The following is a 16,019-nucleotide window of genomic DNA, read 5'->3' on the forward strand; positions in this document are numbered from 1 at the left end:
TCCTTCCTCTTCCCTGTCTTGGTTTGGAAAGACAGGAGTCTGCTAAGGAAGGCAGGAGCCTCCCCTGAAATGGAGAATGTAAACCCTCCCCACCCCTCCAAATTGCTATAAATTTTAAATTAAGGGGCTCTCAGGCAAAAAAAAAAAATGGGAGCAGGAAATAACTATTCTTTAATAGGGGAGAAAAAATAAAAGGATAAAATAAACAATGCAGTACACTAGAATAACACTGACAGAGTCGGAGCCCAACCTGACACCCTGTGGGGTGTTGGTAGCAGTCCAATTGGAAATGTGGCTGCAGTCCTCCTGAAGTGTCAGGTGTGGTTCTGTTGGAGCAGGGGGTCCTGCAGAAAAGGGTCTTCCTTTGATGATCCAGTGGAAGAAGAGGCAGCTGCTGTTCCTCTGGGGAATCCTGTGGAGAAAGCCATACTTGTGTCTCAAAACCTCTGGATTATATCTGGGTAGCAATGCTTGGCTCCTCCCTCTGGGCAGAGCATCTCACAATGGGATGTTATAGTTCTTATCAGCCATGCACTGACATTCAATAGTCTGTTATCAGCAATGTCCCCTCCCAAGGGAGGAGTGATGGTGGTCACTCAAAGAGAGAGATAAAGCAAACTGCCCACTTGACAAAAGACAACTGCCATACAGATGGTAATAGAATACATCTTGCCTTGCATTCTCTTATGTATGATTCTTGCATTTTCTGAAATAGAGTGAAACAGCCTTTAGTATACATAAATCCTAATCTGGTAGTTTAACTGCTCTATGCCTGCAATTAGCAAATACTGTGTTTTATATTGTTAATAGTAAATGCCATGTGCTAAGCCATGTGCTAAGCATGTTCTTTTTGTCCAATGGTACTTGACAAATATTTTTGTTAATGGAATTGTAGTTAGTTGCTGAAAAAATTGATGAAACAAGCAATTTTCCAAAAATTAATGTCTCAAGTTACTTAGGCACCATGTAATCTTTGAGTGTACGTTTTATTCTTCCTTTGTTGTTAATTCCTTAAGATTTTTGGTTTCAAACAAATCTGCCTGATGCAGTGTAATGAAAACAATTTTATAGATACTTGTTCATGAATGTGACAGTGTCTTATTGATAGAGGGGAGCTTCATTCACAGAAATGAAATTATTTCTTCCAAATGAAAAATGATGGCCAGAAATAGGGGATGTGTAGATTCACCTTTTAATATTTTCTGCTGTGGGGCCTAAATTTTTTGTTCATGTCCATAGAGGTATACCTGTTTTTTAAAGTTAGCACTATCTTTTTAAAGAATAGTATCAGCAATCAACAGAATTCTCTTGCATCGTTTCCCGAGGCAAAAGTTTCTTGGGTATATGCAATCAATAATTCTAACTCCTTGATTATGGTTTTACTCCTTGATTATGGTTTTATGTTTACTTTATATTTGATCTTGGTGATGTGAATTACTTCTTAGAAAACTTCATGATGAGGATATTGTGTTAGCAACCACATAGACAATTTTCTACCACCAAACTTCCTTTCATACTAACTTTAATGGATATGATTGACTTTATGATATCCTTTGATTAAAAGCGCAGTTTTTTTCTTTGCTTGATTATCTTTGAGGAACTTAATTTAAGGCCAAAATTACCAAATATTTAAAGACACACTAAAAAAATTTAGTATATGGATTTCTGATTTTTTAAAACTGTTCCTTATTATTTTTAAAAAACATATTTATTGGATGCTTTGTGGTGTTTTGTTTTTTTTTCTCCTCTGTTCCTGCTGAAATACTCTAGCATTTCACACAAGTGTTCAAAACAGTCTTTTTTAAATACATGGGTTGAAACTCTCTAGCATACATTTAATATAGAAACAGTGGGGAAGTGTTAAGGATATAAGGTCTGAGGCCCATTATGCAAGGACTTAGTAATAAAGGAGAAAATTATGCAAAATAACTTTATTTCTAGTTTTTCTGGTTGGACTCTGCGCTAGTATTTGCTTTCTCCCTGTCTTATCCATTGTCTTACAAAATATTCTAAAAAAGTTGAAGAAAACACCAAAACTTTGTTAGACACTTTTTTGGTGGTCTGAATTGTGCTGTGCAAGGACTTGGTTTAACTGGTTTAAAATCAATTGGACATCACCTGATTCAGAATGGTGGGTTGACTCGGGGGGTACTGTGGAATTAGCTGTGATTTGTTGTTTTAAGGTAAAACAGTATGGCTTTTCTCTTGTAAAGGATTTGTATGGGTCTATCTATCAACATAAAATTAGACTGTTTGAATTGAGTGAAGCAGACTGAATGTGATTTGACTGAAAACTTCCTGTATCTGTTAGATGACTTTTGCTGTCATGGGCATTGCATTTTTGTATTTTCTTTTGATGTGGGATCGCTTAGGTTGGAAAACATCTCTCAGATCATTAAATCCAACCATTAGCCAAGTCCACCAATAATCCATGCCCTTAAGTGCCACATCTCCATGTCTTTTAAATACCTTCAGGGATGATGTTTCCACCACTGCCTTGGGCAGCCTGTTCCAGTGCTGGATAACCCTTTCAGTGAAGAAATTTTTCCTAATGTCTAAACTAAACCAAACCTCCCCTACCTCAGCTTGTGTCCATTTCTTCTTGTCCTGTCAGTTTTTTGCCTGGGAGAAGACCCTGAATCCCCCTGGCTACACCCTCCATACAGGCAATTGTAGAGAGCAATAATGTTCCCCTTGAGCCTTCTTTTCTCAGGGTTGAAAACCCTCAGCTTCTTCCCATCTGACTTGTGCTCCAGACCCTTTACGAGCTCTAGTGCCCTCTGGGCACACACCAGCACCTCAGGGTTTTTCCTGTAGTGAGGGGCCCAAAACTGACCGCAGGATTGAGGTGTGGCTTCACCAGTGCCCAGCACAGGGGAATGGTCACTGCCCTGGAGTGCTGCCATGCAAGCCATGAGCAGACAGTTTCTCCAGGAGAGTGCTGTGTCAAAGGAAACTGTGGCAGACAAGATTCTCAGCCTTTCCACCACACAGGTTGTCTGGTCATGGGAGGAGACCAGGTTGGTCAAGCAGGACAGGCCTTTCACAAACCTGTGTTGGCTGGGCCTTACTCCTGGTTGTCCTGTATGTAACAACACTTGAGATTATCTGCTCCATACCCTTATTCAGGACCAAGGTCTGATGACAGGCCTGTAGTTTCCTGGATCTTCCTTAAAGCCTTTTGTGTAGATGAACATCAAATGTACCATTCAGTCAACTGGAAATGCCCCTGTTAGCAAGTAGGACTGCTTGTAAATAAAGCAAAGTGGCTTGGTGAGCACTTCCATGAGCTCCTTCAGGGCCCATGGATCCCATTTTGCCCTGTGGACTTGTGGGTCTGAAGTGGTGCAGTGGGTTACTGACTGTTCCCCTTTAGATTATAAGGGACTTTATTCTTCTCCCTGTCCCTGTCTTCCAGTTCAGTGGGCTGGGTAGCTGGGGGGCAGCCAGTCTTGCTGCTGAAGACTGAGGCAAGGAAGGCATTTACTGGTCTTTAATGAGACTGTGTGAACAGTTTATTTCAAAGCAAGAGCTTGTGGTTAAAGAATTTACTATGTCTGGAAGGTATGATAAGGCTGTCAGTGAGGAAGATCAGGTATCCCTAAAATGGGATGTCGCCTGAAGGCCCAGAGTCTCTTGCAGCCATTGAAGGGAAAGATAAACCCACTAATTTTAACAATGACATGAAAAGGTGAACCAGGAGAAACTGACATCTGCATTAGGAATTTGAGCTGAAAGAGGGTGAGATGAGAGAGAGGGAGCTCCTTTTCCAGAACTCTGTGTCCTCTACCCCTGTCTTTTGCCAACAGGGAAAATAATGTAAAATGATTCTCTAAAAAGGTATTAATTTTTTTTTCCTTTACTCTGCTGAAGAATATTTGGGTGTTTGGAAGAGGGATTAGACAGTAGAGGGGGGAGCAAACCAAATGGATTCATGGATATGGAAGTGTAGATATTTGAGTACAATCCTCAGGCATTAAATGTGCTAACTAAGTAGTAGAACCATTGCTGTCCAAGTTATTTGTCATAAGCAGGAGTTAAATGAACAGGCCTGTGTGTAGGAATAGTTTTAGCTTTCAGCTGTATTTATACATCCGTTGGAATTAGAAAATTTAAGCCACAGTATCAGTGTGTGTCTAGAGAATAATACTGAATTAAAGGGTGGTGAAGTCATCAAAGTGAGTAGAAGTGTTTTATGCACTAGTGTAGTATTTTAATGAGTAGCTCAGCTAATCACTTAATGTGAGGGTGATGTGCCACCACCTGGGATGTGTCCTTGCTTCTAAATTCCATTTAGTGTAATTCAGTGTGTCGTCATCTCGCAATTGCAAGCTCTGAAGATAAGCTGTGGTTTTACATGGCATTTATTCAGCATCTTTTTATAGCTGGAACTTTTATAGCTACTACAGATAATAAAATTGGCAAGGCCTTGTTTTTGAGCACATACCTCTTGTGTAACTTACATGGCTACTTCTGTGCATGCTGGGACTTCTGCAATGGTTTGGGTCTCCCTTCTCATCCTGGTGGCCTCACTGTTTTATGAGAAGTCAGTTTGCAGCACCTGTACTCCTTAATTATCTCTGCTTCTAGACTTAAGTACAGCATGGAGTAAAATATTACTACAAATGGTTTTGGATGTTTTAAAGAATATTTTTTATGGAGCAGTACTGTTTGTGTCAAGTGCTTAATCAAACTTGTTTCTTCTTTGTTTTGTTGTTGCTACAGCGGCTTCATGCAGGAGAAATAGGTTGGCAGTAGGTCTGTGATTTGTAAGGGCTTTCAGCTTTTAGTGGGATGGTAGTGTGATGGGTTGATCCTGGCTGACACCAGGTTCCCCTCCAAAGCCCTGGGACTCCCCTTCTTGACTGGTGAGACAAAACATGAGGAAAGGGTCATGAATTAAGGACAGGGAGAGGTCACTCCGTGATTACTGTCATGGGCAAAAGAGACTGAACTTTGGGAAATAGGTTGAATTTATTACTAATCAAATCAGACTAGGAAAATGAGAAGTAAAACCTACATCTTTCCTAACTGTTTTATCCTTCCTTGGCCTAACTGCACTTACAATTTTCTCCCTCCTTCCCCCAGCCGTTCAAGAGGACCAGAGTAGGGGTTATAGTCAGTTCATCATGCCTTGTTTCTGCTGCTTCTTCATCACACATTTTCACTCTGTCTCTAGCCCTTACTTGTTTCTTCTCAGTGACATTTTTTTTCTCCTTCTTACGTTATTCCAGAGGTGCTACTGCTATCACCGACTGTCTTAGCCTTGGCCAGTGTGGGTCCATCTTGGGTGCTGGCTTACATTGGCTCCGTAAGATATGAGGGAAAGTTCTAGCAGCTTCTCAGAGAAGCTGCCTTTGTAGCTCCCCAGCTCTCAAAACCTAGCCTTGCCAACCCAGGATAAACAAAATAAAATACAGATATTATTTATGGGCTTTCATTTTAACAGTGGTAGCTGTGTTAGCAGCAGTCTTTACTGTACCAGGTTTACTTTGTTCTTCAGTACTGCAAGCTTTGGTTTCTCAAAGGTGGTATTTCTACAAATAAACATATTTATTTCCCACTGGAGTAAAGATTAGTTGAAGTGTTTTATAATGCCAGCCTTGATATCCTTTGTTAATATTAATTGTAGTCTAAATGTCTGTCAAATGTCTGTCTAAACATAATGTGGATCATGTTGCTTTTTTCTATTCTAAGGTTTTTATAACTGTTAAAAGATTCAGTCTTCTGTTTCATGTCAGTAGCAGGAATTCAATTTTCCTAGTGCTCTTACTAACTTAGAATTACTGAGCATCACCAATGAGCATCAGACTGTCACCTATTCTCATGTTTAGAATTACACTTTTGCAGGAAATGTCAGATGCCAAATTACCACTTACTATTCAGTGCTTTCTTTCTGCTTGACTGAGGGTGATGGTATTTTTTGAGCACTAATTGCAAGCACCTCCTGGTCCTGCACATGGTTTCACCAGTACGGACAAGAACTGCAGAGATAAAGCAGGCAGTGATTGTTTGCTCTTCTGTATGCTGTGTTTAACTGGCTGCGTAATGAGAAGCAGACACTGACTTTGGTAATGGCCAAGCAAAGGCCTGCAGGAAAATGGGGTTCACGCACAGTCCTTCAATACCCAGGAGTCTTGCGTAAGAGATTGCAAGTTTCTCATAGCTAGAAAAAGAGTAGAATGATAAATCTTGCAAGCATGTACAGAGCATCATGAATTTGACCCCCTCTTACTCAAAATCTTCTTCATCAAGGGGTCTTGTTGGAATAAACATATTTAAAACTGCTGAGGTAAGCCATGCCCTGTAACAAGGAATACGGTTCATGGTTGTTATTCTTGACAGTTCGTTGTCTTGTCTGTTCCAAAGCCCACCTAATGAACAAAGTTCTTTTAGCTACCATTATAGTTCAATGCTTCATTATTCCTTTTTTTTTTTCCTCTTTGCCATCCCTTTTCCTTGGCTAAACAGTACTAGTAGTTTCCTTGAATGTTTTCATGTTTGCTAGACTTCTGAGCTTTCCTATGGACACTCTCCAGTATTTTCATATTTTCTTGAGAAAATTACCTGAGATGGGCAGTAGTACTTCTATTTACTACTTGATGTCCTCAGATCAGTGGGAGGACTTTTTCATGATTTGCAGTCTGTACTCCTTTGTAGGTATAATGCCACTACTACCGTTTCTCAATATTGGATCACATGTAGATTTAAGTTCATTTGTGCTGTCAGGGTATCTTCATGTGAACTCTTGAGAGACCCTCTTTTTATATTTATTAATAAACAACAGTGTTTTTATGAAAGGGATGAATGTAATACATGCTGTGGCAATTTAAGGTCTTGCTATAAAGTTACAGTTTATTCTTTTTTTGCCAGCTGCTATAGTGGTCAAAACCTTGGGGTATAAAAGGCTAATTTTGTGCTTCAGTTCTCTTCTATGACAATGATTTACTCTGCTAATTTACTGTACCATCCCATGCCCCCTTACGGCAAGACTTGTTTTTTTAATACCTTTATGACTTTTCTTACCAGTTCAGTTAAAAAATTGAAAATAAAAAGAATGGTTTCCCATCCATTTCATGATGGGAATGAAAGCACTTATAAAATGACTTGCAAATAACACTGAGCTAATTTGTAATTCTTTAGGTGTGCCATCTCAGAAACACTTCTGAAATTCAGTCTATGAGATGAGTACTTAGCATATATTCTATTGTTGGTTATGCTAATATGACTTACTAATATTGTCAGTTCTTGTGGGATGTAGGCTTTTTTGTTATTGTCTCTGACTAATCAAGCAGGGGGCAAATGTGTTATAATACATGCTAATACTTTTCTGTCTTTTACAAGATGTTTTGATAATAAAATATTTCTGTCTCTAAAATAAGATTACATGTGACAAATTTATTTTTTCTTTCTTTACAGATATTTTCCAACTTATCTCTGAATGAGCGTTGCCTTTCAGTGTCATTAGTCTGTAAATATTGGCGTGACCTCTGTTTAGATTTTCAGTTTTGGAAGCAGCTGGATCTCAGTAGTCGTCAGCAGGTATGAAGATATCATTGTGGAATAATTGTTTTCATGACTCTGAATTTGTTCTTAGAACTTGTACTTTTGACCAGGGGTAAACAAAAGAAACACATAAAATGGTAGTTGCATGTATTTTTCTGCTATTCGCTGAAAATATCTGGACCCTTAGATTGGTTCCTTTAAATATAGTATATTTTGTCTGAGATCAGTTACTATATAGTGTGGGCATGAGTTCTGTTTGAAATGGGTTGCCTGTCTCAACTCTGCATCAGGCAGTCTGGAGATGTGAGATATCTTATTAATTCAAAGACAAACATGAGCATTTCTGAGGTTGCTGTAGTTGGAAGAATGGTCACATATGTGGTGCTTGCTCTGTTTGTTTTAACAAATTTTCTTTATTTTATTCTTCAGCTGGTATGGCTCCTACTCATAAGAAAAGGGACTGTGTTTGTTTTTTTGTTTTCAATGTTTTGGTTATTTTTGACTTTTAGCCAATCCTAGAATTAAATATTTGTGGGTTTAATTTAGTGAGATCTCTAGGAGCCTAGCCTGAAATTGTACAGGGTAACTTCTCTCCTTGGAAAGCTTTAGGGATGCCAGTATTGTTTCGCTACTGCCCTTGGGTTTCTTGTTGAGTAGTGACTTGCGGGGTTTATAAACTGCATCTTGACCATTTAATGAAAATACAGAGTGCAGAGAAATAACAACTGGACAGTTGCATTCGAAGAAGGATTTTTTTTTTCTTTGCAATTCGTCTTTCTTGTGGTTTAATCCCAGATAGCAGTCAAGGTCCAGGCAACTCTTCCTCACTCCCCCACCAGTACCAGTAGGGTTGAGGAGAGAACTGGAAGAATAAAAGCTACATAATGAATGAATTTAAAGAGTTTAATAGTGAAAGCAAAATCACACACACATATACAAAATAAAAATTAACAACAAGACAAAGAATTAATTCACTGCTTCCTATCAGCTGGCAGGAGCTCAGGCATCCCCAGCAGAGCAGGACCCCATCACATTTGAGAAGACACTTCTCAATGACTTCAGAAAACAAACCCCATCACTGGAAATGTCCCTTCCTCTTTCTTCCCCTCACTGACTGACTGATTGACTGACTTACTTATACACTGACTGTGATGCCACATGATCTGGAATATCCCTTTGGTCACGTGGGGGTCGCCTGTCCTGGCTGTGTTCCCTCTCAGCCTCTTTGCTAGTGTGGCAAAGTGAAAAGGAGAAAAAGCCTTGGCTCTGCGCAATCCCTGTTTAGCTGTAGGAAAGCCAACATGAATCCAAAACGTAGTTGCATACTAGTCACTGTGAAGAAAATTCTACCCCAGGCAAAACCAGCACAGTTCTTTTCCATTTTAACACCTGCCTGATGAAAGAGCAAGAAAAAAGATCTGACTTGCTACAAATGAAAACCTTATTGAATGCAGCAAAGACTGCTCCTCAGCTATATAAGACAAAAATCAAAAGGAATTCGTGTTGCTTTCTGGCCCTCTTTGGTTAAAGCCAAATCTTGTCTGTGCCAAGTAAATTTTTCTGAATGGTCCTTTGTAGGATTGTCTTCTTTTAAGATTATTGCCATTTTGACTGACTGCAATGTGTATAGATACAAAATGGATGGAATGTTTTTTTTTACAAAAGTGATAAGAGAACTTTGCTGTCTGAGCACCCAGGGGCTGCTCTGTCAGCCACACTGGCACCACCTGCTTGGGACTGAAGCCGCTCTGTGGCAGCGACCCAGGGAGGTGATGGATGCCCTGCTCGGCTCCCTGCACACCCCACACAGTCAGACCACTTTCCTTACTGCCTCGACTTCACGTTTGCCACAGCAGAGTCTCAGACCTCTGGGTCCTTAAAATTATGTAATCATTGTGCAACAACAGAGTAACACCTCAGGCTGGAGGAGGAGGGACCCCAGAGTAGGGACCCTTGTGGTTTTATGCCCTCTCAGTTTGTGCATGGATACATCTGGGGGCTCTTGGCTGCTGCTGTATTTCCAAGTGTTCCTCACCTGGCTGCACCACAGGTGTCTGTGTCCTTTGTTTTGCAAAGGGCTGGCACTAGTTCATGGCCTTTTGCCTCTGGCTGTGCCACCTGGAGCTCAGCTGTACCCTGAGCTATTTCCGCTAAGTGTATTCCTCAGTAGTTCTCCCTTTGATTAAATGGAGCATACTTGCTAACATATTAAAACAAAAAAAGAAAAGTTTCAAGACATTGAAACACTGCCCTTCCATACAGCATTACTGCAAATAAGAAATATAATAGAATGAAGGCTAACACAATTTCTATAGGGCACAAATCAGTATGAAATCACATATATTTCAGTAAACAAAGGCAGTAATGTCTGGTGGCTCCAAGTTACATAGTTATGTTATTCTACCTCCCATATTCTCTTGCTCTACCTTCTGTTGGTTAAATGATTCCTACCCTTCTTATGTTAATTAGTCCACATACTCAGTCTTTCTGGTCTTTTGGTTTGGTGGGGTTTTTGGGTTGGTGGTCTGTGATGTTTGTCATATCCCCTTGCCAGAATTGCCTTTTACTCAGTTGGAGTTGATTCAACACAGTTGCTAAGTTTGCTTTGTTAGTTTCTTCCTTATCTAAGAAGTTCTGCCAAATGTCATTGTGGCCTATGAATTCTGCATTCTTTGTGTCCACTGCCAGTAGTACATTACTCTCCCCAAGCTCTGTTAACCTTTCTTAGGAGCTGAGGTCATTCAGGCACATCAAGTCTGAAACCTTAATAAGGCAGTTCTACCAGCGAGTAATTTATGTTTCTAGTACCTGGACATCACAGATAGTCTGTTCATGGCTAAAAAGAGAAGTAGTTCTGTGGCTACCCTCCTAACTCTGGAGCTCAGTCTGGTACTTGAGAACTTCTGTCAAGATGAGCAGCCGTTTGGGATTCTTCTTGTGGTGACATAAATTCCTGCAGCTGCCCGTATTTTCTGTACTTGTCTAGCTGTTGCCTCTCCCTCTGTGAACTTTATTGTAAAGCCATCTAGCTACAGTCTACATAGTATGTCATGTCAGAACTGGCTTTCCCCTAACTGATCATATTCAATCAAAACCATCAGCCCTCTCCACCCCTCTGAAACAAACCAATTGCAGTAAAATATTCAGCCATAGGTAGTTTTTGTAAAGGAGGTATAGTTTCATTTTTCTTATAGCTCATGGAAATTCATCTTACCAACAGCCATTTTTGTTCTAGTGGCATTAAAGATTTTTATGGAAAAAGTTACATGTGAGTGTTTTTTCTTTGCAGGTCACTGATGAGCTGTTGGAAAAAATAGCATCAAGAAGCCAGAATATTACTGAAATCAATATTTCTGATTGCCGCAATGTATCTGATACAGGAGTATGCATATTAGCAATTAAATGTCCTGGGCTCTTAAGATATACTGCCTACAGGTGTAAACAGCTTTCTGACACCTCTATTATTGCAGTTGCCTCTCAGTGTCCTCTTCTTCAGAAACTGCATGTGGGCAATCAAGACAGACTCACTGATGAAGGCCTGAAGCAGGTAAACATCCATTCCACGGATTCCTTCTGAAAACATAGTATATTTCAGCTTAGCAAGAAGAACATACCTTTTAATTGGATTTAATTAAAATTATGAAAAATCTTTTTTTTTTTTAAAGTTGGTGTATGGAGACTTTTTTTTTGGTGCAGTAAATGCTGTTCTCTAGAGACTGCACATACTTTTTAATACCCAGGGATTGAATGATCGCTTTTGTAGTTAAATGTGCAGTTTGCCATCCTATACTTCACTTCTGTTGGATTCAGTTTTCCTGAGTTTTGTTGCTATTCAAAACCTGTGTTTAAGTAACTCAGTTTTGCTTCATGAATGTTGAAGGTGACTAAGATCTTCATTTGCTGGATGTGCAGGAAGGTTTCATCAACTCTCAGAGAGTGTTAAAGGAGCATTTAGGAGTTAGGATAAATTAAATAAGCTGTTCAGCATAAAAGCATTGTTATCTACCTGTGCACATAGTAAATAACTTAGTTTTTATGTGGTGCCGTTACCTCCATTTTGTTGACTGTAGTTAGCAACTTCATTTTGTCACATATGTAATTAGAATCTTTCTTGTTTGCATACAGTGTTTCAAAGCCTGAAAAGAAAGATAATTTTTAATGGGGGGTGGAGAAGCAGAAAAAATATTTTCTCTCATCTCTTCTATTCAGTCAAATTCTGTTGGTTTTTTTCACTTTGATTTCATTAATTGCAGCTCGGCTCAAAATGCAGGGAATTGAAAGACATACATTTTGGGCAGTGTTACAAGATCTCAGATGAAGGAATGATCATTATAGCTAAAGGATGTTTGAAGCTGCAAAGAATATATATGCAAGAAAACAAATTAGTAAGTACATATCATGATTTTGTTCTTCCCAAGGCATTGTTTGATTGTCAAAGCTTTCTCTTGCTCTTTATCTTTTAAAAATTTTCTTTAGAATGGCTGCTTTTTGCAAGTGAATTGCTTAAAGGTGTTTCTGCCTGGGAAAATTGCAGTTCTGGAGAGGTGGCACAGAAGGGGATGCAAAGTACAAGTTAAGCTAAATGCTTGTTTCTAATGTGGTATTTCATGAGTAATTGCTTGGGAGGTGGTTTGTATAGGAAACCACAGTTCATATGGATTGTTTCTTTTGTTTCTAAAAGTACAGTAAAGAGTGCAAGCATCTAAAAGATTTTTTGGAGCTCGGGTTCTTGATTACAAGTGGTACACTTATATTTTCTTGAAATATGTCACTTTCTCATCAAGATGGAGTAGTGTGCCTATGCTAGTAGAAGGAAGTTGTTGAGGAGTAACAAAAGATTCTTGAGTCCTAATTCTAAGCAGTCTCTGAAAGGATGGTTTCTAATGCAGTGAGAGAGTGGCTTGCAAATGACTTAAGTTTTTTTCTAAATTTCATTCTATTTTTTAAAATTTATTTTTTGTAAAAAAGTAAAATTGCTTGCAGTTGAATTTTAACTGTCAGCTAACATCGTGGTTGTAACCTTTGTTTCAAAAGTGCTGAATTGGAACAAATAAATTGTGTTTGTAAGAAAGCAGCATACCTTGTATTCAAGAATTAGTCAATACTTAGCTTCAAAAAGATAAAGAAATGGTAATGCTTGAGATTGTTTTGCTTTTTTTTTTAATAGAAACCATTCTCAAATCAACAAAGAAAGAAAAGGGCAGCCTGTTACTGGTTTTGATTAGAACTGTAGAAAGTTGAAAAATAGGCGACAGAGACCTAAACTGAGATTTCTGTGTAGTTTAAATGCAGAAGAAGGGCACAGCTCTCCTCTTGTGTTGAAACACAACCTTGAATCCTGTCAAAGCTAGTCTTTCTTACCTTAATACATAAAAAACTTCAAATATGAAAAAGAAAAATGAATTATCTGAGAAGTCTGGAAGGAAAAACATCTTCCTTCCTTCTCTGGAAAGAGAATGGTAGGTTAATTATATTTATTTAAGCCACCTTGTTAAATTAATTGTGTCTTTGAAAGGGAGAGGAAAACCTTCAAGATTTGCATAGTTGCATGTGAAAAATGACTTAATTGTAATAAGGAAACTAGTCTGTGTAAATATCTGCATAAGTACTTGATCACTGGAAAATTTGGAGGCAATGAATTAAGTTAGCTTTCCTTGTAGATGCATCTTAGAGTTCTCATCATTGAAGTTTTTATTCTCTTTATAGTATGAAATATAACCTAAGAAGTTGTTATTGCAGTTATTAGCACTTAACGACTTTGTGGTTTTAGTATCTGAAATGCCATTGAAGTTCCTGGTTGAAATGGAACATAGGAAGTACTTTAATCCTTTTTAAGGCAATTGTGAATTGTGCTCTTAACTTGCACTCTACTTGGTTACTTCAATGTTGAAAACATAACACTAATTTTTATTTGCAAATAAGGCAAAAATATTTGCTATCAAATAAATAAGAAATTTCTCTTAATTGTACCCCTTCTGATAATTTGTCTAGTGACTTACCAAAACTGAATTTTTGCCTAGTTTTTAATGAATTTGTTTTTTTTTTTAAAGTATCTAATTGTACTTAAATTCCTGTCTATCCTTAATTTTTCAGAGGGAAGAAAAAGTCATGGGGCAAGCTTGCTATAGCTCTGTAAAATTAAAATTCAGATTCATAGATCTTCATATGTACAAATGAAATAAGTTTTGAAGCTGTTATGAACTCCAGGGTGTTGAATCCTTAGAATAAAATAACTTCTGAACAATGCCATTAGATGAAAAAGCTGAAGGAGTGTCAGGGTCCATCCTAGTGGACAGATGACCTGATGGTTCGTAGGAATGATCTCAGAGTTGGTCAGGGGTACCAACCAAAGGGTCTCTCCCTTCCAAGGGGTTAAGCCCCCCTGCCCAATAAGCTGTGTGCTGAGTTAGGGACCATGGGATGCATCTGTCTGCTGTTGTTAGGATCACCCCATGTCCCCAGCACCCACTGTCTCCTTGTTCTGACAAAAGCATCTGATCTCCCCCAGTGAGAGACACTTGTCAAATGTGTTCTGTTTCAGATTTTTGGGGGAGAAGCCCGTGCTGCTTTGCCAGTTTTGTTAATTCAGTAGCAGTGTACGGGATTTCTTTAGTGGTTTTGTGTGGGTCAAGATCTTCATTATTGATATAGTTACATTCTGTTTTACTAAGAGGTTTTATGTTATTACAGCAGTGCTTCCCGCAATTTTTCATCAGGGCTAATTCTGTTTGAGAATAATATTGATTAATGCGAGGAGTTTCTTTCTCCTCTGTTTTGAGGAATCAGTGTTCTGTGAATTTTTAACATGTTCCTCTCTCAAGGTAGCCCGTAACAAATTATTTACATTTCTTTCTTCATCCAATTGTTTTTGCAAAACTTCAACTAGGTTTTGAAGGGAGCCAATGATACCATTTTCCTCACTTTTTTGCTTAAAGCGAGTTTCTATGGCTGCTGTTAGGCAGGCGCCCAAGACTGAGCAGAGGATGGTTTTATTTGTGCCCAGTTTGAATTTTGTTTCATGTTGCAAAGAAAATATTCTATCAATAAAATTTTCTAAGTGAAACCAATTGCAGCTTGCCCCCCCGGAGAAGGTGTGGCATTGTATTTAGCAAGCAGAGCATAAAATTCAGCTTTACCTTTTGCACTGAAGTTTTTTGTCATTTTGTGAGGGGACCAAAGCTACACCAGGGAGTTAACTTAAGTTACACAAATCACACAGCCTTTCCACTGTCCCCTTGCTTCCCTGGGTAGTTGAAGAGACAGAATCAGTCTGGGAGGCTCTGTGAGGTTGCTTCAAATTTGTCTCTTCCTTCCCAGACAGTACAGATATACACTCACATTAACACACGCATACAAATGTTTTCTTTGTGAGGGGACCAGAAACCTAGAACAGGGAAAAAGCCACTCAGCCTTCGCTGGGCCGCCCCTCGCTCCCTGTGTAGGTGAAGGGACAATATCTGTCTAAAAGGCACTGCTTAATTTCTTCAGGTCTGTCCCTCCCCTTTTAGACAGTCCAGGTACACAAATACAGCAATAAGAGGTTCAAATTCAACTCAAATACAGCAGTAACAGGTTCAGGTTCATTCAAATACAATAGTAACAGGTTCAGATTCAACTCAAATACAACAGTAACAGCATCAATATCAATATCAGTATCAGCATCAATATTAGCATCAGGAGCAGTATCAGTGTTGGTGTCAGTGCTGGTATCAGATCAGCAACAGGAATGACAGTAACAGTTTCCCCTGTTTTTGCACTGAGAGATCTTTTGTGCCAATTCCAGAGACAGAGCACTCAATTTAGCATGAGATTTGCCTGCAAATCCCTCTGTCTACCAGGATCCTGTCCGTGACACCAATTTAATGTCAGGATCCGTCCTAGCAGACAGATGACCTGATGGTTCGTAGGAATGATCTCAGAGTGCAAAAACCAACATGGTACCAAGGGGGTTTGCAGTGATAATCAAGTCAAATGCAGTTTTATTGAAATAACTACAGCAAAAATGTGATAGAGGGATTAAGGGAGAGAAAAGGATCGAGAAAGAGAGAGAGAGAGGGAGAGGGAATATAGCTACCAACGCAGAGATGAAGTCCTTTGGTCCAGTCCAGCCGAGGGTCTGCCTGCTACGCTGGGGACATCTCAAAGGCTCTAGCTAACTCAGGGGTTTTTATTACTGAAAATTGTGAGGAGGGGGAAACAGGTATAATAGGGAACAGATGTAACGGGTAGTCTATGTTCTCAGCAGTAAGTGAGAGCCATTGTTTTCTTGGTTCAGTGGTCACAATCTGCAGGCAAACATCTCGCTTTGGTCAGCTTGTCTCCCCCACACACCTCCCCCGGGCTGGGGGTTTCAGTCCCAGTCCTTGGAAGGAGCAGAGGGGCCTTTTAGGAGTTTCATGTCTCAGTCCTTGATGGAGAAGCTTCTTACATCTCAGTCTGTCTATCACGGTGGTTGTAAAACAGGTGAGGGTCTTCTGTGGGAGACCACCTGGAACTCAGGAGAAGTCCAGCCA

General features: G+C 39.3%; 1 protein-coding gene across 1 annotated transcript in view; it reads left to right on the plus strand.

The window, feature by feature from the left end:
• Positions 1 to 16,019, plus strand: part of FBXL17 (F-box and leucine rich repeat protein 17) — a 279,322-nt gene that overhangs the window by 12,300 nt on the left and 251,003 nt on the right. Inside the window, exons 2-4 of the mRNA XM_058823719.1 lie at positions 7,420 to 7,542; positions 10,796 to 11,053; positions 11,760 to 11,891. Of these exons, the coding sequence (XP_058679702.1) occupies positions 7,420 to 7,542; positions 10,796 to 11,053; positions 11,760 to 11,891 (513 nt within the window). The remainder of the gene's footprint in view (positions 1 to 7,419; positions 7,543 to 10,795; positions 11,054 to 11,759; positions 11,892 to 16,019) is intronic.

This window comes from Ammospiza caudacuta, chromosome Z (genome assembly GCF_027887145.1).
Source record: "Ammospiza caudacuta isolate bAmmCau1 chromosome Z, bAmmCau1.pri, whole genome shotgun sequence".
NCBI lineage: Eukaryota > Metazoa > Chordata > Aves > Passeriformes > Passerellidae > Ammospiza > Ammospiza caudacuta.